Here is a 26,174-nt window from a genome sequence, read left to right on the forward strand (position 1 = left end):
CTGCCAATTGTGAAAAACCATTCCCATTTCTGTCCTTCAGCCTGGCACAAGTGGGATGCCAAGCCAGAGGGCTCTCCCTGTGCCAGGAAGCAGCCAGGCTTGTGTTTGGAAGCTGGGATATTCCTTGGAAGATGCTGCTCAGACACATCTGGGAAATGCCACAGCAGTGATTGGGCTGGCAGAAAGGCAGGGAGACATCCCTGCTCCAAACAGTGAGGGTGAGATGGACCATGGAGGGTCTTGAGAGACTGAAGAGAAAATTAACATGAACAGGACTACAAACATAAACTCAAAGCAACCTTTTCTTGTGGGAATGGGTGCTGTGGCACAGGGCACAGCAGGATGGAGGCACCACTGCTGAGGTAAAGGTTTCACCCATGGCAGGGATGGGGGAAGGAAGACTTTCCTTCAGCCAGGAATAATTTATTCAGAAGTCATGGTCCAAAGGGACCTTGGGGATCCATCCCAGTGTGGGAGAAGAGGTCCCTCCATCCCAGGGACAGGCACAGAGCTCAATACCTGGCCAGAACACAATTTCCAGAGTTAGATGGCTTGAAATTTATTCCCTACACACAGGACAGAAAAAAATAACAGAGGTGAGTGTATCCTAAATGAGAGTTACCTGCTGTGGTGGGAGAAGGAGCTGCAGGTCTGCTAGGAGAGCCCTGGCAAAAGGATAATTATTGTGGCTTCAGCCAATGCTATTTAACCCTCCTGCCAGGAGAATTACATCCAGACACAGCTACAGTCCAACTGTGGAAACAACACCAATTTATTCTTCTAATGCCCAGCTCTCCTCAGTAGCTGTTAATGAAGGCAGAATTAGTGTGCCTTGCAATTTGCTGGGCAATTGCAGTTACTGGCCATGGAAAAGCTCTTTTTCTCCTTCCTCCATTTGTTTTGCAAGTCCCAAAGCAAAAACCTCTTTGGTCAGGGAAGCCATGTCTTTGTTTTCCTATAACATTCAAAGGATCCTTGCAAGGGAAATTCCACCAGAATTTGCTCATCTTTCTACCTCTGCCCCAAAACACAAGGAGCAGCTGAAGCAACAGAAACTGTGGAGTTTCCTCAAGGCCCCTCAGCTCTCATTGCCTTTAACAGAAGGCTGGCTTTCTGAGCAGCTAAAAGCCAATTTATCAGTTGTTTTAAAAGAAAAACTTCAGAGAAATACAGCAACCAAGGAGAACAGACAGTGCTGGGCTGAGAAATGGCTCGTAAATAAGATATGGTGACAGACTCATTTCTGAGCAATGTGCAAACAGCTGCCTGAGAGCAACATGAAATGAAGCCTCCAGCCCTCTCTCCTCCTCTCACTCCCCATTTCACAGAACTCAGCTGGAGGAGCTTCAGGTAAAGCTGCAAAGACAACTGCATGAGGAGTTTGGGGAAGCACAACAGAGCCCTTGGGGCTTCTTGTTTGCCAAGGCTCTCATTGACCAGTTTGGAATGCAATGAGCCAAAGCAGACCCTGATGGATCTCTCCCCATCACCCTCCCTCCTGCCTCCCCCCCAGACCCAATCTCCCACTCCCCCTTTTGATTATTCTGCTCAGTGCTCAATATGCCACCTTCCTTTCCCAATATTTATTTGGTTTTATCTCTTTGGTATAATCTACAGCTCCACCTTGTCCAGACACTTCCTTAATGTTTGGGTTATTTAAACAACACAGGGAGAAAACCAATATTGAACTGTCACATTTAAGATTTACTTCCCTCATTCTATTTTATTTATTTATTTCTAGGGAAAAGAACCCAATCAGGAAGTACTGGATTCCTGCAAGGAAATGTTCACTAGTCAGAGAGGAAACCAGTGGGGTGCAACAGTGAGTTTTCTATTTAGCCACGGGGTAAGGCTTGGTTGGGAATTTATTTTACAACAGCAAATGCTTTAAAAATGAAACCCAAACTCTTCCTCTGGGGAATCACTGTTTAACGGGAGCTCCAGAGACATTCCTCCATCCTCAGGAATTTAGCAAATTCCCCAAATATCTAAAAGTCAGCTTCAAAGCCCTGGAATTTTTTTCCTCCTTTTTTTTTTTTTTATTTTCCTTTTTGAAAGCTCCTGCCTTGCCCTCAAAGGCCCAATGTGGCTCCTCAAGGCCAGTTCTGTCTCCTCATTAATCTAACTCCTCTGTAATTGTGGACACACTCAAAAGCTCAAGAACAAGAGGAATAAACCCTGTCCCTCCCTCACAGCCTCCAAAACAAGGCTGGCTGCTCCTCCAACACAAGGTGGTCCTTTTCTTTTATTCTCACAACAAACAAGTTAAAGCAAAGCAAGAACAATTTCTCTTACTGTTGCCTGTGGAAGCACATGAAATTCATTTTGTGCCCTGTGCACCTGATTAGGGGGTTGTTCACCATCAGCACAACCATAAAAACAAGGGCAGGAGTGTTTCCAAACCACACTCAGTAATGTGATACTGAGGTTTGAGAGTTCATTGTCATCTGTGGAGGCTCAGATGAAAAGCCCTCATGACACAAGTGAATACCTGAGATCATTTTGGCACAGCCCAGCTGAATGTAAGAAAGGAACTGCAAAGGTCTTAAGAGCCAGTTCGGAGACTCAGACAAATAAAAAAAGCAAATTAAAGTCATAAAACAAATTCCCTGGCTTGAACCAGCTTTATCTCTCTGTTTGTTTTTACAACATGAAGGTCACACACAAGTCTGCCCCCAGCAGGTCCATTTGACAACAAACCAGACCTTGAGCATTGCTGCTTGCCAGGAATAGATCCTCAGCTAAGGAAGAGTTGCCTCTCCTGTCTCCTGTTACAACATGCAAGAACATGGGGCAGAATAAAGCACCTGTTGCTGTGACAAAGCACCAGGGATTAACCCAGCTGACTCCCTGAAAGGCCCTGGGCAGGCAGCACTGGGCTCTGCAGGTAACTGGGAACCATCCAGTTTTCTAATTCCACAAATCAGGCCGGCATGGAATACTCACTACATTAGATGGCCAAGTTTTCTCTTTTTAAATCTAAAAATAAAATGTCTCAAGTTCATTTGGACAGTGGCTTATTCCCCCTTATTTTCTAATGGGGCTGAGAAACTGCCATTGACTTTCCTGTTTATGGTACAGCACCTTCCAAGCAGTCAGAGAAGCTCTGCAAATGAGGTTTTGAGCTTGACTTCCACGTGAAGAAAGTCTAGAAAAGCCATTTGACATTATCAAAGGCTTCAGTTTCACTGGTTCTTGCCAGCAAAGCAAACTTCTCAGTGCTGGCACTGGGAGTGCAGACAACTTTGCTGGAACAGATTAGCAGATGATGGAAATATCACAAATGCAAGTCAAGGGCAGCAGGGTGAAAAGACAGAAGGTATCTAATGATACTGCTTGAAATGTAAACAGCTTAACTTCTCTCCTCATTGGATTACATCACTCACAAACCCAAGCTCACCCAAGTGAAAATACAGCTGGAAAAGGGAGTTTGGAGAGGTGAGAAACCAGTGAAGAGCTGGAGAGCTGTGTTCATCCAAATCCAAGAGAATATCACATGAACACAGCTCAAGAACACTTCTCCATTTACAGATCTGAACAGCAGGTCAAGTGACTCATTAAAAAAAAATTTGTCACATTTCAAAAAGAGAAATAAATCTTCAGAAGTCATCAATCTGCTTGTCTTCCCAAAGCACTGGAAAGCTCAGGCTAAAGCAGATCAAGCAACAGCAATTGCTCAGCTCGAGTTGCAGGCAATCCAGAAGGCCTTTTAGGGAAATGCATGTCAACAAGCTATTGCTTGTGGACCCTGAAAACTTGCAAAAAAGCAGGAATTGCAGGAAAATCCCAGTGTACTTACTGGAGAGGACAGTGGTGAGGAAGATGTAGTCAGAGAAGGAGATGAGGCCGCATTCTCCGAGCGCGTAGAAGATGCTGTCCTCGTCAGCAAACTTCTCCCTCTCCTGGGACAGCTTCTGCACACCCCAAAGAGACCAGAAAGCACCAGGTTAAACACTGAATAAAAGGCTGGATTTGTGTCCTTAGCACCAAAAGCCATTCCATGGACACACACCCCTACTATCTCCATCCATATCCAGTGGACCTTTTCCAGCCTTTGGATCTGATCAGAAAAGTTCTGCAAAGATCAGTGCTTGCCTATCCCAAATGAGGATAAGGAATTGCATGGGATTCCTTTGTTGGTTCAGCCCAGTTAAAATAAACATAAACATATATGTTTATTATTACATTATTATGGTCAGTTTGCTTAAAATCTTTGAGATTAGTGGTAAAAAACTCAGACTTTAATACAGGATTCAAAAAGGAAATTGTATTGCACTGACAGCTTTTTAGTTAGACTCTGTTGTAGAAAGGAGCCAAGAAAGGATTATTTGACATGAATATAAAGTCTGATCAAGGTTATCCAAACTGTGTGTGTGTGTGAGCTCACAGGGAGGACCAGCCTGAAACCAAACTCAATTCCCTTCTTGCTCCAGTTTCTTTTCCATTTATCAGCTCACAATATCTTACTAAGCTAAAAATCAGAGTCCCTTTGATCTGCAGAACCCCCAAAGGCTGAAAAGGATCCATAAGACTGTTAGGGAATCCACACTGGTGACCCACTTTAAGGACAGCAGGAGGAGGCACACGCACACACAGAGGAGAATTCAATTAATACACAGGAGAGTAGGGGTGGGTGAGGTTATCCCATGGAAACCAGGCCATGCAAGCACACACAGGCATGGTGAAAGCAAGGCTGGATTTAGGAATGGTTTTAGGAAAAACCACCAACAAACACCACCACAAGAGGGTCCAGCTCCACAACTGGCCCCCAGCGTTACCTCAGTCTAGCGGAGATCCCATCATATACAAGATAAAGGAAAGAAAACTGGTTAACCAACAATAAAACAGGCAGGCAAAACATCACATCAAGTTGACTGGTTAGGCTTGCCAAGAGCAAGGACAGTCTGGAGCAACCAGGTGGTTGCTGTGACTGGAAGCCTATGGAGATACCCCACCAAGTGTTAGCTCATAGCTTCTCCACTGTCTGCAGCTGATGTCTCTCATCCACCTCAAGTTTTTGGGGTTTTTTTATTTTTTGAGAGAGAACTCACCATTGTATGCGACTGCAGAGTGGGGATGAGCTCAGCTAATAATTTAGATGTAAATTTAACCTGTATCTGGCTTGGAAATCACAAGAAAAGAGACAAAAATAATCATATAGATCACAAAAAAAATCAGTTTCCAGGGAAAAAGACTTCAGTTCTATTGATCACATAAAATTGTTCCCAGTAACTCTGCCTTTACCACCTGGAGAGCACCAGGAATTTAATAAGAGGCGAGTCACTACCAGCAGACAACAGTTAATGACCTTCATTTGATGCAAGATAACAGCCAGTTATGATTATGGGGTACCAGCTTGAAATATCATTCCCTCAAAAAATAGTTATGCTTCCATTTCCATCAAGATGGAGCCAAAGCAAAAAATAACATTGATGCTGATGTGAAGAATAAAAACATCTGGTTTTGCTTTGAACCAGAGGCAGGATTTGGGGAGAGAGCAGCTCCCTGTGACTGCTGCTGGAGGTGTTGCCAGGAGCATCTCACCTGCTCCTGTGATTTATTGCCTCTCCTGGGCAGCATTGATCATAATCTAGCTATTGGCATCTTGCTTGAAGAATCCCATGAAAAAGTTCCACAAGGTGGTTTATTAATTTTTATGGGTTTCTTTGCTGCACTTAAAATTCATAGTCAGCATCAGACAGCTCAAAATATTCCTCATAAGAGGAAAGCACATCAACAGATTAACAATAAAAGAGGTTATTAAGTTAGTTGGTCTCTGAAATATAAAGACAGATGGGAGGGAGAAGCATTTACCCATTTGCACCTTCCTTTGAGCAAACATAGTAAAAAAAATGTTATTTATTTCTACTAAAACCAGCATCTACTTGTCACTAACCCAGGGAGCACATGCTGTAACTACAGTGCTCAGCTGCCTGTAGCTTGTGGAAAAGGGAATTTCTCCCCCTGATTTTAAGAGAAAACAACTGCCCTGATCAATCAGATTTTCAGGTTCCCAGCAGTAGAAGCTTTAAAGATTTCCCAGGTCTCCCCTTCGTTTTCCTCTGTCTCAGTGAGAAGCTGTGTGTTTGATTGCTTTCCATGAACTTTGTGGGAAGCCCACCTCACTATGGGAAAGGCTCAAAGAATCCTTTTCCCAGCAGTTGTTCCCCACCACCAAACATTGCTGAAAGGAATTATATCTAACCTTCAGGAAAAATAATATAAAATAAATGAATCAATTTTATTCACAAAGTACAATGTGGGCTGTGGTCACCCCTCAAAGTTCAAGGACTGACCCAAAGTCTGTCCTCACTAAGACCTCAAACACCCTTTTCCACACCCACCTTCCTTCCAGCACACTCCCACTCAGGCAGAAAAGTGATGCTTGGTATCAGAACACCAGGAAAAATCCCTTTCCAAACCTCCACCTTCTTTTAGAGACAAGTCATCTCCACAAATAATTATCCACACCATTTGTATCTGAGCACAAGGTAATTCTCAAAGCGTTCAGTTAAAACAGTCAAATTCTTCCACTTAACATTTTTTTCCATGTTAAATCCACTCCCAAAACCAGAGTAATTGATTAAGATCATTCAGCACATCCCCATTTAAACCCAAGCATTCACAGGTGAGCAAGCCATGGGGAACACTTCACAATTATGATGTATTTTTTAATCAAGCAGTAGATTCATATTTAACAAGCACACAGAGAGCAGACATCCAAATTAACACGTAAAAGGAAAAAGAAATCCAAATATCTCACTGCTTTTGGCACAAGCATGGCTGTGTAAGTTCAGTGAGAAGCCACCAGTCCAGTCTGAGTGGAACAAAACTTGTGACAGGTGTACAGGCAGATTCTCTTACAGCTCCAGACACTGATGACAGGTCAAAAAACTGACTCAAAATCAAGATACAGAGCTTGCTTTGCCCTTCCCCACTCAGGCTCCAAGCTCAATCAGCACCAAGATGTGGTTGAGCAGATCAATGCAGTGACCAAGCTTCCCCAGAGCCACGTGCTAGAGGAAAAAGTCTTGTGCTGCATGCAGGCAAATCCCCAGAGTTCCTTATGTACAGGCTGGCTGCAAAGCACCCAAAGGTACATCACAGACTTCACATCTTCCACCCCAAAACTCCTCTGCTGCTGGAGCCTCTCTTAAGCTGAGGACATGGTACAGCTTCCAACAAGGGTTGGTGGAAACCCCACAGAATCCTTATGTTCCTCGCCAAATGTTAACTTTTAGTTTGGATTTTCAAATGGTTTTCTCAGGGCTGAATGAGGAGGGAAATGTGGCAATACTGAATTATGCAAATGTAAAAAAATAAAGGTGCGTTTTTATACATGGAGGGATGCTTTCTCTGCAGAGGCAGAGATGGGCACACGGTGCTGCTGCTCCCACTCCAATACAGGACTAGAAAAGCCTGACCACCTAAAAACTGGCAGCTCCCCTTCAGCTGGCACTCCAGAAACTACAGCACTGAATTTGGGAAGAACACATCCTTGGGATATCCTAATTCCTAATGCAGGGCTAGAAAACCTGACCACCTAAATCCTGGCAGCTCCCCTTCAGCTGGCACTGCAGAAACAACAATTTAATTCAGGAAGAACACATCCTTGGGAAATCCCTCAGAGCTGCCAGTTTGGGTTTCCACCTGGAGAAGGAAAGGACATTTTGGGCATCTTTCTTCCTGTAACTTGCATTTCAGCACCACATTTCAACTTCCATGAACCAAAGCTTCAGGAATTTATCAGCCCAATGTGACCACTTCCAAAACAACAATAAAATAAATATCCATGAGAGATAATGGGTGTTTCTCCAGAACCAGGAACAATTCTGTCAATTAGCAAGGGATTTTAGATGAAGAATAAACCACCTTTTATTGACAAACATCATTGTAGTTGGTTTGTTCCTTTTGAACAGAAACATTTTCAGGTGACCATTATTGTACTGAGCAAATACAAACCCATGAGTGTAGAGTGAAGTCAGCTGGATGCAAAGCAATTCTCTCTCAGTCCCAACTGACCACCTTCAGCTATTATTAGTATTTATTATTTATTATTATAAAACATTATTTTTTATGTCTTATTTTAAAGACATCTATTAATGTGTTTCTTTCTTTCAGTTCTATTAATGTATGTATTTCATGGTTAACTGCAGGCATGTAGGAAAAGAAGTCCTATTTGCCAGCAGGACAGGTGTGGATTATTGCAGCTTTTTCCTGTTGAAAATCCAGGGAAATAAATACTGAGAGACTTGGTAACAGACAAGGGAAAACTCGATGTGCAAAACCATCTTGCTGTGGTAATTAAAAATATTCGATGTGCAAAACCATCTTGCTGTGGTAATTAAAAATATGAATGCTTTCAATTCTACATCAAAACACTGAATTGAAAAAAGGAGGATTTTAAACTTTGCTCTTTTTTTAAGATATAAACCTTAAAGAGTCAAAGCCATGTATCTAGAGATTTCAGGCACCTCACTTTAAAAAACTGAATAAAGAAATAAAAAGGCTTTCAGGATCAGATTTTAAAATTGAGCTTTTCAGCCCAAATCTTCCAAAGTCCTTTAGGGAAAAAGAGATAGGAGAGGTCCCTCTGCATTATGAAACATGGACCAAAATGGGACTTGGGGAGAAAAAGGAGGGATTTAGGGGTTTTTAAATTCAGTTCCATAATGTGGATGCAAAATAAGTAATTTTAAATGCACTACCTGGCTTTTTTATATCACTTTTTCTACATCATTAAATAAGAAAAAAATGTTTGAAGCTGTGATGAAAACAGCACAAGGACCTTTTGAAACTCATAAACCTCTTTTAGCTATGGGAAAGCTCACATTTTCTGGAGCCACTAGGAATGGTAATTTGCTATGAAGTCTGCACACCAACACAGGCAAACACAAACAGGTTCTCCATGGCAAATTGTGGTGGCTGGGTGCTGATCTAAGAAAATGCTTAAAATTTACTGTTGGCAGATAATACTGCATAATTGGCAGATAATACCTTTCAAGAGTATATTTTAATTGAGAGGTTTTAAAAACTTTTGATTTTGGGGGGTTATTTTATCTGTGTATCTACAGAGGGGCACAAAAACACAGAGCTGGGCATGGGTGAGGTTGTCCTGGACGTTCTCTCACTCTGAATTTGAGCACATGCAGAGAATGAAAACCTGGGCAGCAATTCTTACTGCAGGTGGATTCCTGAGACTGGAAAGAGAAATCTGCATTCCCTCCCTTTCAGCAAGGCTGTAAATATTCAAACCACCTTTCAAACAAAGGGCACCTGAAATGCAAGGCCAGCATTCTGTACAACCCAGAAAATCAACAACACAGACTCTCCCAACCCGTGGCAGGCAGCAGAGCCACTCATGCAAGGGAGAAACCCCTGCAGGAAAAGCAAATAGGAAATGCCTTGGAAAAGGGACAGTCTACATTTGTGCTCCCCTCAGCCCTCTGCAGGGTAATGAAATCACAATCTGCAGGAGCACTGGGGCATTTTGCATTGAAATTTAATGGGAGGATTGAAATTAGGGTCCTTGATGGCCCACGTCAGGCCTCTAAAATGAGCTGAGTTTTGCCACCTTAGAATTTAAATCGTTGTTTAGGTCTCTGAAGCAAATTGGGATGCTGCTCTCCCTCATCTCAGCCTGCATGAGCAAGATGAACTCATTGTGCTGCTCTTTCTCTCAGGCAGAAATCCCAGTGTGAAAGGACACCAGGATGAAAAAAATAATTCTCTATAAAAAGAGATTATTAAACATAGGCTCAGCTGATGAGGTTAGGGCTGTACACTTGGAACTCACCACCAAAATCTTGTCAATTCTCTTTCCCTCTCTGTCCTTTTTTTTCCTTCACCTGCTTCTCCCATCCAGATTTTACCTCCTTTTGCAGCCAGGTGAGTCCAAGCATCTCCTAAAGCACTCCCTGCCATCCTCTCCTTCCATACTAACACCATGTCACCCAAGGACAGAGCTCTCAGAGCTTTGTCTTGTGTCCCTCAAGTATTAAGCATTAAGCTAACACAAGCAAAACTATCAAAGAAATTAAAGCCAGAAATACCCCAGAATCCATTTTTGATTAAAAGACTGCCTACACCCACTGAGGGCCTATTACCAAGTTGTTTATTTTTCCCTAACTTTCCCTGTGGATTTCATTAAGGTCACAAAGCTACAGGGCAAACTCAAAGTGCTTAAAGATATTTTCCTCTTTACTTACTAATATTGATTGAGCTCTCCTTTGGTTTCTAGTACTTTTTCCTACTAAACATTTTTAGAACTACAACAACTAAATATCTACTACCTAACATATTCTTTAATACAGCTCACTCTACATAATTCTGTAACTTGAAAAACTCAAGTTTGCAAATGTAGCCTTTCCCAAACCTGCACACCTTCAAATAGATGACATTTCCCCAGAGCACTTGGCCAGGGAACCAAACTAACTTGGTGGCCTCAAGGGGAAAACACAATTTTCCAACAGAGCCAGCTCTGTCACAGTCTCATTGAGCTGCAAAATGAGGCAGAAGCCTCAGAGGACTCTGTGAAACCAGGAGGGCAGGGAGACACACATCTGAGCTTTGCTCAAAGCAGTTCTGTTAGCAGAGCCAGGTATTAATGGTTACCCTGAGGACTGTTCCCTCCACAAGCCAAACTCGGGTGTTCTGCAATAAATCCTGCAGGCTGAGATCAAGGAGAGCACTCAGGAGTATTTATGAGAGGAGCAGGGGGAAGAGGTGAGAGTACACTGTCCCTTCCACATGAAAAGTGCATTTTATGAGGTCTGAAGCACAAACTAATCAAAGCACATGCTCTCTGCTTTGTACCTGCCAGAAATCCTGGTGGGAGAGGAAAGGGTTAGAAAAGGAAAGAAAATGAGGGAATGCTTGGTTACACCAAAAAAAAAAAATAAAGCACAAACCAGAATTAGAATAAAGACAAGTATCAGAGATATTAGCAACTGGAAGAAACACCTGCCAGGGACCTGGAAACCAGAACAAAAGAGGACAAAGAACAACCAGAGGATTTTAGTAGGAGCCCTGTGGAAACAAGCAGCAGAATTAGGGATACACAAAGATAACAGCACACAGAGCTTTGTCAAAGGCAAAATACACCACAAATGTTTGGTAGAGGAGTTAGGAAAGGAAAACTCTTGTTCTGTACCTAAAGCAGCCCAGGTGCCCATAGGGATGTTTGTGCACTGTGTTAGAAGCAATTAAGAATTTTCTTTGATGAAATTCAGTTTTATTAAAAACAAACCAAGAAAAGAATTTGCACATTTCAGTGTCCATACAGGTCCCAGCAAACAGAGAAACATCAGAACTAACTGCAGCAGACAGGAGGGTCAAGTTTGGCTGGGAGGGGAAAGCCAACAAGCAAAGAAACCAAGAAGATAAAAACCTTCTCAGCTCAGCTTTGCTGGTTATCTGCAAGAAACTGCATTTCTGCTTGCTTCCACAAAGTCACAGGCAAGGATTCTGTCTCACCACTTCCTTACAGCCCTTTCAGGGATGGCAGAGGAATGTTACACAGATCAGAGCAAGGTTATTATCCATGTAAGAAGGTGCCTCCTGGTTATTATGCAAATACTACCTGTGCTGAGATCAGAGAGTGCAGGAATTTAAAAGCAGGGAATCTGGAGTTGGACAGTGACATTTCCCATGGATTATGGACCAGAATGGCCAAACACTTCAAGATGTCTCCAAGCAAACCATAACCCAGCCTCACCAGCTCCAACTGGGGACACTGGGGACACATTCATTTCAAACTCTGTCACAACAGATTCTGGCAAGACCCCACACAGATGGATTTAGAGGAATCCTCACCTGTTTTCATTGCATTTAACCTGGAGAACATACCAAATGTCCTCCAATTGCACCTCTGCTTCATGCTGCTCTTTACTGAATTGTGATACTGGCTTTTGGTAAGGCAACATTTAGATCTGCATCCTTTGGAATTAAGGTTTCAGAGGCACTCACACCTCCAGGGAGCTCAGAGCTCTGACCCAGTGTTTGGCTCCTGAATGACAGCAGGATTTTAGGCTTGTCTCACTTGCTGCAAGTTTGGGTCTATGGCAGCTTATCAAACTCTGCTGGGAGCATCATGCTCCAGGCAAAGCCCATCCACAGAGCAAAGGATCCCAGAAATTCCAGCTAATAAATCAAGGCTCCTTTCCTCCCCACTCTTTCAAACCTGTGAGCAAGATCCTTCAACCCACCAGAAAAGGATGGTGCATCTACCTCCAGTCTTCTCCCTGGGGATCTTACTCAAGTACTTTTTTCAACTTCTCTGCTCCTGAGATGCTCTTTAAATCATCTGGAAAGAAATCTGCCTGCTGAGCTGACTCCCAGCAAGTGTTCTTTAATGGACACACACCTTCAGGTCAGGGCAGCTGAAGATACTCATTGCATTGGTCCATGATATGAGCCTGCATTATCCAGTGCAAGTGAATTTTAGAGATGTTTTACTGGCACTTAGAGGCACCATTTGAAGTATTTTCCTTGTCCTTCACCTTGCTTGGTCTTACTTTATGGCATGCCCAAACATCTAGAGAAGTAAACAAAAATGCTGGCAGGAAATACTTAAGTCATAAATTTAATTAGAGGGCACTGAAAGCCTCTCTAATTACTTACTGCAGGAGGGGAAGCTGTTGCTGGGTAGCTCGAAGGCTCTTGCCCTTATTGAGCAGCAGCAAGGAATTCTCCCCACAGGAGGAAAAGGAGCAAGTCAAGTGTATCCTAATTAAACTAATAAGCCATCTACAGTGGGGCTTTTATTTCCTACATAGGCCAGAGGACTCTTAAAAGCACTGCAGCTCACCTCCACCTTTCCACCAGGCTGCAGTGCTGGGGGACACCTGGGAGCTCCCGTGCTGGCTCACCAGGCTGGGGACAGGGTGGACACAGCTCACAATTCAGAGCAGTAACACGAGCACCATTTTTTCTTTGTTTTTTTTTTTTTTGAGAGATGAAGCTTGTCAATCATTAGTGCATAAGCCAAAAAACAGAGAGAGCACGAGAAAAGAAAATTTTTAACAAACTCTGCATGACAACTTACGTAACGTTAATGAAGCTTATGCCAGGTTGGATGTGCAAAGAAATCTCTACTACTTAGTGAGAGCATATTCATCACTAAAACATGAGCTATTTCTCCTAAAGATAGGTTAAAAATGCATTTGCTTTCCCACTGCCAAATGCAGGAGGGAAGAGACAGTGGAAACACAGCAGACAGACAATCATAGTCTGGGCACCTCCACACCCTGAGAGTGTGCCTGTTCTCACATCAGCCTTTTGCTCAGGCTCCCTATGAAATGTCTGCAAGCTGATTAATACCTTCTTTCTACTCTGAATGAATAGTAATCAATGCCTCTTTTCCCCCCTTTGCTGAGTTTGCTTCCCAAGGGAAGAAACCACCACTCTTAGACAAAAATGGAGCCACAGGTTGCCTCCCTGTACACACAAGCATGAGCCTGTGCTGGCACACACATCTGACCAAAGGTTTGTGCTGGCTGAGTGTCTCCAGGGTTTTTGGTCTTGCAGGAGTGAAGAAAAAGCATTTAGGCTCAAGTTACAGGAGCATTGTTGCCATTAAAAAGGCAGTAACATCTCCTTCCCTCTCCAGTAACTAAATGACCAGTAGGAAGGAGGGGCAGGAAGAAGAGAAAAAAGTGGATTTTATCTTCTCACCCTGGCATTCAGTCACATGCACAGCAAGCTGGCTCAAAAACCCAACAAAAGCACAATACAGAGGCACATCACTCCCCAAAATCCTTTGGCAAGATCAGCCCTGATCACCCCACAATGGCCAATTTGTTGTTTTGATGGCAGCTTTGCCTAAATAAACTGGGTTCTGTGAAAGGAGCAGCTCATACATCATCCCACTAATGCTGCAGCACCTAGATCTCAAACACACACGCTTGAAATTCTCACAGATGCTACAAACACTGTCCTGGAATATGTCATTAAAATGCAACTAACTGCACAGACCTTTTACCTGAATCTCCTTCTAAACCACTGCTTGCATGCAGACACCATGTTCTGAACTTTGCTTGGAACTAAAATCAATCCTCCTTGCCACTCTTCAGCCAGGGTCTGGCCTCTGGATTGTCAGTGCTTTGCAGCAGCACAGCTTGCTTAGTCTGACAGTTCACAAACTCCTTTTTCCTTAAAAAAGGAGAAGAACTTTCCAGTGACCAGGCCTATTTTTGAGTACCACAATTCCCATTTCAATGTGTAACATCCCCAAAGGGGGAGCAGGGATGACCCTCTCCCCCTTCTGCCTGAGCTCAGCAGCTCCTCCTGCACACAAAGGCAAATCCCCTCCAAGCAGAGGCTGCTTTGATAATCCAAGAGGAATGTGTGGCTGCAATCAGGCATGGAGGGAGAGATGCAAAAGGGTTTTATCACTATGCAAGTGAAACTCAGAATGTGTGAGGTCAGCTCTGCAGCACCTCAGTTGTGCTTGGCTGATAAAAGCAGTGTGATTTTTTTAAACTGGAACCCAAAGCAAGCAACAAAATGAGAACAAGTTGCTGTCAGATCAATCTACTGTCAGCTTCCTTCATTACCAAGGGAGAGCCAAGGCCAGCTCATTTTATCCTCTCCTCAAATTATCTCTCACCTGGACATTACCACTGCCCTAATAGCCACAGCCAGATGTAGCCAGTCCCAAAGTGTCTTTAAGCAGACAGCCAAGCAAACAAGAACCTCTATTTCTTCATTTTCAGAGTACACTGCTTCCAGGGTGTTATTAGGCTGTGGAAAAATCAGGTCCCAGGAGAAGATAATAATAAAGCAAAGGCCACTGCAGTCCCCTCAATCTGCTGCCTCACTTTCAGGCAATCAAACCACAGCATGGACACATCCAAGTGCAGCAGCAACATCTCTAAGTTATATAAAAATATAAAAAGCTATTTCACTCTACTACAGGTCAGAGCCCTGGGTGCTGAGGGGCAAAGGAACAGAAAGTTGAGTTCAAAGGATTTGCCTTTGGATCTTTTCTCCAGAGTGCTGGGAATTGCCTGCAGAGTGCTCGGGAGCAGGAGAGCCATTAGCACAAACAGTGTGGGATTCAGCACTGCTTCCCTACAAACAAATCCTGTTTATGTAAAGCCTAGGGGATGAGGGTGATAGCTTGACAAGATAAAATGATGAAAGTGAGTGAATGCAAAACAGACTGTCATGAAACCACAGAGAGAAACACTGGGTATTTTGCAAAGAATATACATCCTTCCTTTGGCTGGGTTGTTTTTTTAATCCCAAAAAGCAGACATCACGTTTGTGGCAGGGGGAAAAAGAAAACAGGTGTTCATGACACGCTTTGGAGCTTTATGTATCAAAACCAACTGCCAAAATCCACCTCCCTGTTGTCTGTTTTGCAGCAAAACCCTGCTCTGCTGCCTGGGTAACCACACACTGGCCCAGTGCTCATACAGGGACCCCAGGTATTTGATCATCTTGTTGTTACCTGTGCCTGCTAAACACAAACCAGGGAATTAAACATGCTCAGCCCACACTGGGTTTATATCAAGCTTTAAATTCTTTTTTTTCCCCAGTGTTGAAGCTTTCTGGAAATGCCTGACACTGTGCCAGGTGCACCCTGCAGCAATAAGGGGGGGAGATGCTGATGTCCCTTTGAAAGCTTCGTTTTCACATGGTGCAGATGCAAATGCTGCTAAAAGCTGGAGGACCATTGTGTGATGTGATGGAAAATCAACTAACCTGCAGTTATGTGCATCAAGGAGCCCATCTGAGCTGCCAATCCTGGGGCAGAGCTGCCTTTACCACCCCACTGGGATTTCCAGTGGGGATAATTAGGTCTGTGGATAATTAGGTCTGTGCTGTCCACAACAAGTGGGATGCTACGTGGCTCCTCTTTCACAGGGAAACAAAACTAGATCAGAATTAAGATTTTTACCTCTCACAAACACCCAGAACAGTTGTGCAGTGCTGCAGGAAGAACCTGGGCTCAAAGGGGGAACAGAGAAAGGCTGTTCAATAGGGGGTAATACCTGGGTGAGACACAGAAAAAAAACACAAGAGCACCTCCTTCCTTCAGGAATCTGGAGATGAGACTGGAAGGGAAAGGTCCAGAGAGTTTCCCCTGAAATGATTTAACCTGTGGGGTTCTCACACAGTCAGAAAGAAGTCTGGGAAAGGGAAAGGTCCAGAGAGTTTCCTCTGAAATGATTTGACTTGTGGGGCTCTCACACAGTCAGAGAGAAGCAGCAAAGAAATGTGATTACAACCTATTATTTCCCAGCCCACCAGTATATAGGAGTGGTAATATTTTGTCTGTAAACATTAAAATGAGGTCCCTTTAGAGAAACAATCTTTCTGTCATTACAGAAAAAGCACTGCAATGCTACTGAAAATCAAAATGCTCAGAAGAGAACACTTGACACACTTCATTTAACTTCCACCCTCACACAGGTAATAACTGAAGGATTCTAGGTCAAAAAAGCCATTAAATAAAATACATTTAGCAGTGCAATGTGCTCACCTTCCCATCATAGCGTTTCACTATGAACTGGTCCAGGCCCAGGTCTGCAAGAGAAAAAAATACAGAAAAGAAAGCTTTTATGGCATAGAATTAAATATTTCTTGTGTTTTCTTTTTGAGAGGATTGAAAAGTAAAATGCACAGTCTGAGTAACATGTGTAGGAAACATAAGGACAGGAGGAAAATTTGGTTTGGTTTTGTACATTTTGTACTTTGTATTTTAAACACAAAAAGCCAACAAACTCATGAAATCAGAGAAGAAAACCCCCTTCTACAGCAGGGCCAGCAAGAGCTCAGCAATCAGCACCTCTCAGGAGCCTGAAATACCCTCCCCAAAGTAGATCTCTGCACCATTACCAGGCAAACATTTCACCTGTGACCTTGGTGCTTTTAATAACACCTTTCAAATGGCCCACAAATGGGAAAAAAATACTGCTCCCATAGTTAATTGGGATGTCCCCAAGCAAATCCAAAGCTTGTTCATATCTGAGTATAAAATAAATAGATTTTAAAGGAGATAAGTTTAGATGCATTTGTAAGAAGTGGAGCTCTTTAGCCGGATTGGAGAAAGGCAAGGAGAGGGATTGTTTATATCAATAAAGTCTGATACCTTCCCAAAATGTTTATTTATGTTGAAGAGGGGAAAAGAACATCCCAGCCTTAGCTGAGTTAAGGCACAAAGCCCAGCAGGCTGCATCTAACACCAGTGACTGAAAGTATAAGCAAGATGACAAAAAAACTTCAGGAAGATTAATTGTCTGAGCTTTGCAATCCAAAGTGAGGGAGCTGCATCCTGAGAAGAGATTAAGCAGAACTTAAGTTGAGCATTTCCAGTAAAACTCAGGAGAGCAGAGGCTGATTTTTGGTGCTCTGAGAAATGAAACCTCCGCAGAGCGACATCCTGTGCATCTTCTGCCTCTGTTTATGGTAATTAGCACATTCTCATTTCAATTTTAATTGGAAAATAAAATGGAAAAACCAAAAGAAAGCCTTCTCCATGCCTGCTGTGTCACCTGCTTTTGAAGGAGGATAATGAAACCCTCCCTGCCTGCTGGAAAGTTTCATGGCATTGTGCAGAAAATGGAATTATTCATTGCTCCAGGGTGACCCAAAGCAGCTCCAACTCCTCTGCCACCAATTTCAAAGGTCAAGGCAATTGTCACAGGGCTTTCTCCACTTGTGACAATTCCAGCCAGAAAGCACCTTCTCAATACTTTGTGGGCCTGATAACAATGCAAATTGCATATTCATACACTTTTTCAGACTTCAATCTTCTGAATTGTGTCCTTCCCCAAGCTGTGGGTATAAATGCATTAAATATTAGTGCATTTAGAGGTAGAGTTTGTCTGATAAATGTGGTTATTTTATTACAGACACTTTATGTGGTCAGAGCTCACCCTGACCATCCATCTGCATGCTGACATAAGCTGATGTCCATGTGACATAATAAAGTCATTTCTCAGGGACACCTCCTTTTCCCATGCCAGGAAATGCTGCTGAAAGACAGATCCCTGACAGCCTGACATTACACATGTACTCATGGAAAGCCAAAAAAGGGACAGGGGTTAAAAATAGACAGTGAAAGTATGTCCTAATGGCACCTCCTGCAACAAGACACTGGGAAAGCACAAAGGTTTCAATAGAGAGCCAAAATGAATGGATGATTGTCGCAGACAACTTTTATGAAAAATCCTTTCCTTAGGATTTTTCCTCTTGAGAAGCTGAGAGGCCTCAGGACCAAAATGTAAACATTGATTGTCTGCTGCTGTGGAATGCAACAGGTGGGTCTGTGATTGGTCTCATAGAGTTGTTTCTAATTAATGGCCAATCACAGTCAGCTGGCTTGGACTTTCTGTCCAAGACAGAAGCTTTTGCTAACATTCTTTTCTATTCTATTCTTAGCTGGCCTTCTGATGAAACCTTTTCTTCTATTCTTTTAGTATAGTTTTAATGTAATATATATCATAAAATAATAAATCAACCTTCTGTAGCATGGAGTCAGATCCTCATCTCTTCCCCAATTCAAGAACCCCTGTGAACACCATCACAGACGATTGTGTAGAGAACAGCAAGAAAAGATGAGCCAATAATATAATTTTATATATATAAATGCCAGATGTTTCTAAATAACTATAAATATTCATTGAATAAATAAATGTGGAAATAATGGCTCCTGGGCTGTCCCAGCAGGGGTGTGGGCACAGGCCCAGGGCTGTCACTGTCCCCTGTGCTGGCCCTGCTCAGGCACCCCCAGGGCTGTGTCTGGGTCCCCAGTCCAGGAAGGAGCTGCAGGGGCTGGAGCGTGTCCAGGGCAGGGAATGGAGCCCCAGGAGGGGCTGAGGGAGCTGGCAAGGGGCTGAGCCTGGAGCAAAGGAGGCTCAGGGGGCCCTTGTGGCTCTGCACAACTCCCTGCCAGGAGGGGACAGCCAGGGGGGGTCGGGCTGTGCTGCCAGGGAACAGGGACAGGACAAGGGGAAAGGGCCTCAGGCTGGGCCAGGGGAGGTTTAGGTTGGGTATTAGGAAAAATTCCTTCACCAAAAGGATGGTCAAGCACTAGCACAGGCTGCCCAGGGCAGTGGTGATGCCACCATCCCCGGAGGGATTTAAAAGCCATGTAGATGTGGCACTTGGGGACATAATTTAGTGGTGGCCTTGGCAGTGCTGGGCCAATGGCTGACTTCAATCTCAAAATCTTTTCCAACCCAGATGATTCCACAATTGTACTGCACACACAAGCACATTGGCTTCCCCCTGTGTTTGACATGGTCACCCTCCCAGCCATGCACGATGTCCCCTCTCCTCTGCTGCATTAATTAAGCTACACACTTAAATTCCTCTGTGAAATTCCCTTTACACTGGTCCTGAGAGAAGAAGCCAATTCAAAAGCTGAAAGAGGCATTTTTGTTCAATTCATACACTTTTACTCTCTACATTTTCCTTTTCCCAGGACAGCTTTATTTTCTTTTTTAAGCACTTAGCTGCCTGCTTTTCCATAAGCCATTAAACCTGACAAAAGGAAACCAACAAAGAGGGTCTGTTACCTGATGCCTGGGGTCTTCCTTTAAATTAGATAAAAACCCCAAGAAAGTGCAATAGGAACTCAGCATTTGTGTGGGCTGGTGAGCCAATGGGACACTGCATGGATGACAATCCCAGATAAGAGGGAAAGGAAGAATGGCAGTTATTGCACCTCTGCTTTTCAAAAGGCAGAGTGGTGTTAGAGCCACCACAGGATTGTCTCAGCGCCACACTCCCAACACAAACAGCCCCTGGCTGGGCTATTGTTGCTGAGCTGCAGGAACACAGGCTAACAGGCATGTTGAACCAGGAAAAAAGAGCTTTTCCATCTTTACTGAGGGGCAGGGGCTGAAAAAGCATTCTCTCAGAAGTGGCTGAAAGGATTTCCTCAAGAGAGGCAGCAATGAAAGCCAGGAGTCATTTCAGGAAGATACCTGGCTGCCTCAAGCTTTCCTGGGATGTACACATGACTAGCCTGGAATGCAGTTTCATTCCTTGTTTCTCTTGAACAGAGTTTCCACCATGATCTGCCCCAGAATACACTTATACTTACCTGAGACCCTGAACAACCCCTCACCTTTCCCAACACATCCCTTTTGCTCCTGCAGCCAAGGGCTCTGCACCAGCCCCTCACTGCCAGCAGCATTTCAGTGTCCTGCAATGATTTCCCAGCCAGCTTCCCTGGAATGTTTAACCACCCCTGTTTATTACTCCTACAAATTCTGATGGCACCTACCAGGAGCCCCAAATAAACAGCAGCACTGCCATGGAGTATCTAAGCACCACTAGAAATGTTATTTCAGAGTAGACTGACACCATTTACTTACCAATACCAGGGACATAGGCTGCCACTTTTATTCATGTGATGGTACTTTCACAGCACTCTAAAAATAAAAATGATTCAATATAAAGCAAAAATTACTTAACACTCACTGCCTGCCACAATGGGGAGAAGGTGGTGTTCAACAGCAGAACCATACTCCCTGCATTTACTTCTCTCATTTTGGAGAAAAGGAATGAATTTTCATGGAGAAGGAATGAATTATGTTAAGGAAAAATCACAGAATAACTTGTTCCTGCTCTTGTTCAGCAATAGCCAAATCTAAAATCAAATGCTTATTATATTCCTATTGATTAACAAAAACATACTTTCCATGGATTTTCTCAAAGCCAGTTAATTACCACACTTGATAAATATGCAGTCAATTACTAAGCTCTTCATGTTATCTTGTAAAAATAAATCCATAGGCAGTAGGTTATAGACTGCAGTTCTAAAAAACATTTTAAAAAGGAGCTTCCAGGAGAAGGACAATTATATTATGCCAAGAACACAGTTGAGATCAATTAGAAACCACCATGATTTCCTCTGGGACACCAGCAGCTTCTCACTGATGGAAAAACCTTTTCAATTCCTTCCAAGTCTTGATATCCTTGTCAGATTTTGCACATTATTTGGGTAACATTCACTCATGATCTGCTTTTTTTCCCTCCACTGCTTAATATATAGCATGGACTCCTTTATTGCCAGCAGATGAATAAAAGGGCTAATTATGAAGACTGAAAAGCTGCTAACTGTGCTTGTGATATGCCACATTATGGCAGGAGAAAATGCTGGAGCAAGCTTTCCCCTCCAGAGCTGTAATCCAGCATCTGATTGTTGTATTCAGAGTATTTCCCCTCTGAATCTAAAATGGAATCTGCAAGCAAACAATGAGCTGCCTCAGGGGCAGGACTTCAATTCCAGGACTGCTTTGCTCCAGGAAGGAAGGAGCAAGGGACTTGGTTCTCATCTCTCTCCTCCTGCTCCAACAAGGCAGTTTCCCTGTGAGACATGCACTCCTAACACACCTGCTCAGCCACACCTGGCACTGTATGGAAGCCTCCTTTGTGTGACCTTCAGCACATAAGCATACAGGTAAATGCATCTCTTGCTCCTCCTTGGCTCTTTTCCTGGGCTCTCATATCAGGCTCAAAGATGATTCTTGCTCAGGAATTGTGTATTTCCACAGAAAAAGAGCCCCACCTTGGTCAGGAGACAAATGGATTTACCTCTCACTCTCATCCTTGCTCCAAAGAGCTCTTCAGCAGATGTGCCAGGGAAGAGTAGAGAGTGAAATCCCAGGACTGGAATCCCAGAATCTCTGGCTTCCTTCTAGGTCTTAAATATCCCAGCTGACCACTTTGTACAACTTTAGGGACCTGTACCAGCCCAGGGAGTTCTCCCCTCCTCATTGCACGAGTGCTTGTCTCAGCTCCTGGCTGATGGTTGTACAGGAGATCAGATCCACATTTCATAAGCTTTAATCAAAATTACAAATAATCACTCATGCACTGTACCACCCCAGAGGCCAGCTTGTGCTCAGCTCCCCATGCAGCTCAGACATGGAAAACAAACATTTTTTACCAGGAGAAGCAAGCTGCACACTCTGCCTCTGCCACCATCCCCTCACAGAGACACAGCTGCTGCTTCTGCCTGGCCTTCAGCAGCATCTCTGGGGTCTCTGGCACTCAAACAAAACTAAAAACACAACCAAAACACCTTCCAAGAGTTCAGATATTTCACTTGCTGCTCATTAGGTGGTGAAGCTTGGAATGCATCTTTCCTCTGGCAGGAGTCTGGGATAACCAGTCAGGTCAATACAGGACTGGTTTGGGAAGAACCTGCTTTCATTACAACATGCTGGGATGAGATAGAAGAAATATTTTTTACTTTCAGTCCTTGCTGCTAAGGCCATAGGAAAGCTGAGCATGACACAGCTCCTTCTTAGCCCAGGATGCTCCAAAATACTCACTTTCCTCAGAAAAATGATCAGTGCAGAATGGCCCAGATAAACCTAGGGAAATGGAGGGAATCCTTGCACTTCCAACCAGAGACAGAGAATTTTCAGCTTATTTTCAGCTGGTTTGGGACTGGGGTTCCAAGGAAGCACCAGGCAGGAAACAGCCATCCCTTCCCATCCACTCTTGGAGCAAACTTAACCCCTCAGGTATGAGAGGACATAAGAGAAATAAAAATAATACAGGACTGCAGGGAGCAGAAATCACCACCCACGCTTCTCCTGGCACTTGAACTTTCCAGATAGCACAGAAAGGAATTTTTTTTTAAAGCAGCTTTCAAGTTTAATGCCATTCTTTGGCTTCTTCTGACAAACCATTCCAAGCTCAGCAAGCTCATGTCATTACTTAAGCACAGCTTGCCTGCTTGGGAATGCTGTGGCAGGAAGTTTGAGTGAAGCAGAGAAAGCAATCTGCAGGAGCTGAGGGATTGGCATTCATTTTCCCCAAGCTAGCAAAACACAGGCCAGAATTAAGCTGACACTTTATTGACAATAATTCAAACTTTCCCCTAAATCCATAAAAATGAATCAGGCACACTATACCTTCACAGAGGATGAGCAGTTTAAAAATAAATACAACAGGGACTGAGGCACCTTGTTACCCCAGATCACTTCTACTCCTCAGTGTTTTCTCTCCATAAAACAGCAGAGGCTTTTACAAGAAGTTACTCCCTGAAATGATGAGCTGCAGCTTGAGCACACTGAGGGATTACCTCCACCCAGGAACTCACCAGGCTGCACCAACCCCAAGGAAAGCCCTGGGATGAAGGCAGGATGCTCCAGCCCCAGTGCAGGGCACACCCAGGCTGTGACTCAGGATGAAAGCAGCCCCAGCATTTCCCAACTAACCTGGAACCTAAATTACCCTGTGAGTCAGAAGCACCAGCAGGGTGTGAAGTACAGAACTCATCTGGCCAGCAGGTAGCACTCTTTGTTTTCAATTTCTGGTCTGAAAACCAGACCTATCTTCCTTTTATTTTTTACTACCAGCTTTAAAAACATTTCAGAACAAGGTTATGGCTGGTTTGACTTTATTGTAGCAATAAGTGTTTTACTCTTCTACTGTTCATTATGTGTTAAAAAAAACCCCATTTACTGTGATTGTGATGATGTACAGAGCTGGTAAGGAACAACCACATAGAGCAGCTCCATCTAGAAGCAAATCCACAAAATTTCCCTAAGTGTTCTGAAGACAGATTTTTCAACTCAACAAAATCCAAGATGCCTCCCTTCCTGCCCTGCCCAAGCTCAGCTCCCATCCCATTCCACTTGCTAGAAACACCTAAATCCACTTTCTTCCCCCCCAAGCTGCTGTGTGTCACTCATTGGCAGCATTTGCAGGCACCATGGGGACAACATCAACAGCCAGGACAACAAAGGGAATGCAATGGGAAGTGAGTGGCTAAGACTGATGAATTAATTATTTCCCATTAGTCACCTCTGCTTGTCTCTGAGGGAGGTGTTTGCTCAGCATTCTTGCACCTATTTGCTGTACACACCCTAAAATGCACCAAGCACGTGGAAGAACTAAAAGAAGAATCAGATGTGCTGAAATGAACCACAGGATGTTTTCAGGTTTTAAGCTCCCAGACAGGTGCTACTGCTTTTCTAATAACCAATTCAAGGAGTTTGAGACAGACAAGATGGTAACCTAGAGCCATGAATTCACATGGAAACTACAGCCATTTCCAGAGAAAATGGAAATTTAGGATGGAAACCTAAATATCAATTTACCTACATGCTTTAAACACTAATGCCAGGGTTATTTTTTCTTCCCTCCTGCACACACTTCATATTGTTATTTTCTAAGCACAAGGGTACACAGTATTTAATTAGCAGCTGTCATCTAAGATATCAAAACAGTTTCACAATTTGGACATAAAACCCCACACTCAAATATTTAACATTTGGGGACTGCAGTTCTTCATAAATGTCTGCATAGACAAGGGAAGTTTTAATTTGACAAAAACCTGTTTCATTCTTTGAGATATAATGTGGGAGATCAAAAAACATGATCACCCACCTCTCACCCCAAACATGAATCTCTAAATGGAGACAAAAATCTCTAAAATGCAGACAGAAGCCTCCTGCTACCCCACCAGCACCAAATATTAAGGACACATCTTTCCAGACAAGAGCAAGGTGTCTCTCTCCCACTTTTTGATTGCCAAAACCCCCTCAGGTACCACAAGTGTTTGTCTGCAACCTGCAGGGAATTTGAAGATGGCAGAGATGAGCCCTACCCTGACCAGCATCACATGGGGCTGCCTCAACCCCTTTGGAACCATTTAGGTTGGAAAAGATCCCTAAGATCATTGACTCCAGCCTTTATTGCTGATGTTTTCCTTGCCAAAGCAACCTCTTTTGTAGGTTTGGGAAGTGTTTCAGTTCAAGGTAATATTTCCCTTTTAAATATAGCAGAAAGGCATCCCATCTGCTCTTCAGGGCTCACACCAAACTCACACCAGCCAGCTCTGCTACACTGCAACAGCATTTTGGGAAACATGAAAGGGCTCAGGCTAATTTTGGGCTTGGAGCAGGAGACCTTCAGGAGATGTTTCCTAGCCCTGGCAATCAGAGCTGGGAAGTTTACAGAGCAGGTGAGCAGAGCCTGGGGAGTGTCAGCTCTCCACAGCAGCTCCCCTGCAGCACTCACTCTCTGGCTGCTTCTCGTTGGGGGTGATGGATCTCACAAAGTCCTGCGGGGTCATGAACACCTCGGACTCGCCGTGCTCGTTGATCACCTTCAGCGTGGCAAAGTACCTGAAGATTTTGTCTGGTGTGGAGTAGGCTCTGATCCTGTTCTCATATTCCATCACCTGAAATGAAATTCAGCCAGCATTAGATGTGCACTGTCCCTGCCCCACGCTGATCCTCAGTTCTCAAAGAGATTTGCCACAGGACAAGTTGCATGCAGAAACACACTCTGGACTCTTTTGGCATTGCTCCTTTCAAAATCCCTTTAAATATCCAGGAAAACTGGCAATATCAGCTGCTGATTTCCCAGGATTAAGAACAAACACTAAAAATCTTTATTATGAATAAATTTAGACTCTTTATGGAGAAAAACAAATTCACAAAATCCCTGAAGGTGCTTTAAAAACATGAGCATAAGAAAACACACTGGCATCACATCTGTGAATCTAAAGCAGCCCAACATCTTAACCACAGTGCTGAAGGGTTTGATTTGTGATTAATATATGAAGTAAAAAGTCTTGAAGGCTGGGAGAAACCTTTACTTTCAAGCAGAGTCTTGGAAAAAATCACTTGGAGCCGCAGCTGGTTGCTCAGTCACCCAAGCTCATTTTTTCCTCTTTTCTATCACATTGGCAGAATTCCCCAGAAACTCAGTCCTCCCCACCAATCTGCTTCTTCCTAATCTGCCAGCAGTGATTTTTTTTTTTTTTTTGTACCTAGAAGCAGTTTCCCCTCAAACAGCTGGAATTAATCAAAGACAACGACAGCTTTTCTAAACAAAATCCCAGCACAAGGCCACAAGGGTGGAAAAAGGCACACACACCTACACTTCATCATGTACAGCACAGAAAACTTTCCTCCTTACTTCAGCTCTTCATTCCTGCCTTATATGCTGTGTTTAACAGTCCATAATGTACTTGAAACCTGCAGCTGGCCAAGAGCCACAGGAGGAAAAAATCCCCACCAAAGATGTGCTGCAAGAGAACAGGCAAGTTCAAGGGTACTGCCAAGGCAGCTGTAGATCATTCCTGGCTTTGGTCCTGGCTCAGCCTTGTCCTTAAATTCCTGAACAACTTCCTCAGCCTGATGTTTATCACACAGAAAACACCCTTTCTAGTTTTTCTTACTTCTAGG

The 26,174-nt window shown here is 43.6% G+C and overlaps 1 protein-coding gene across 4 annotated transcripts in view; it reads right to left on the reverse strand.

Annotated features, from left to right (window-relative positions):
• Positions 1 to 26,174, reverse strand: part of MICU1 (mitochondrial calcium uptake 1) — a 92,210-nt gene that overhangs the window by 42,923 nt on the left and 23,113 nt on the right. For 2 of the 4 annotated variants that reach the window (XM_063164171.1, XM_063164173.1), the window contains 4 exons: positions 25,000 to 25,162; positions 16,490 to 16,533; positions 5,052 to 5,117; positions 3,800 to 3,914 (listed from right to left, as the gene is read on the reverse strand). In XM_063164171.1, the coding sequence (XP_063020241.1) occupies positions 3,800 to 3,914; positions 5,052 to 5,117; positions 16,490 to 16,533; positions 25,000 to 25,162 (388 nt within the window). Of the gene's footprint in view, positions 1 to 3,799; positions 3,915 to 5,051; positions 5,118 to 6,763; positions 8,275 to 16,489; positions 16,534 to 24,999; positions 25,163 to 26,174 lie in introns of those variants that run through there. The other 2 variants (XM_063164172.1, XM_063164174.1) reach the window with 2 other exon arrangements.

Source organism: Melospiza melodia, chromosome 9 (assembly GCF_035770615.1).
Source record: "Melospiza melodia melodia isolate bMelMel2 chromosome 9, bMelMel2.pri, whole genome shotgun sequence".
Classification (NCBI taxonomy): Eukaryota; Metazoa; Chordata; class Aves; order Passeriformes; family Passerellidae; genus Melospiza; species Melospiza melodia.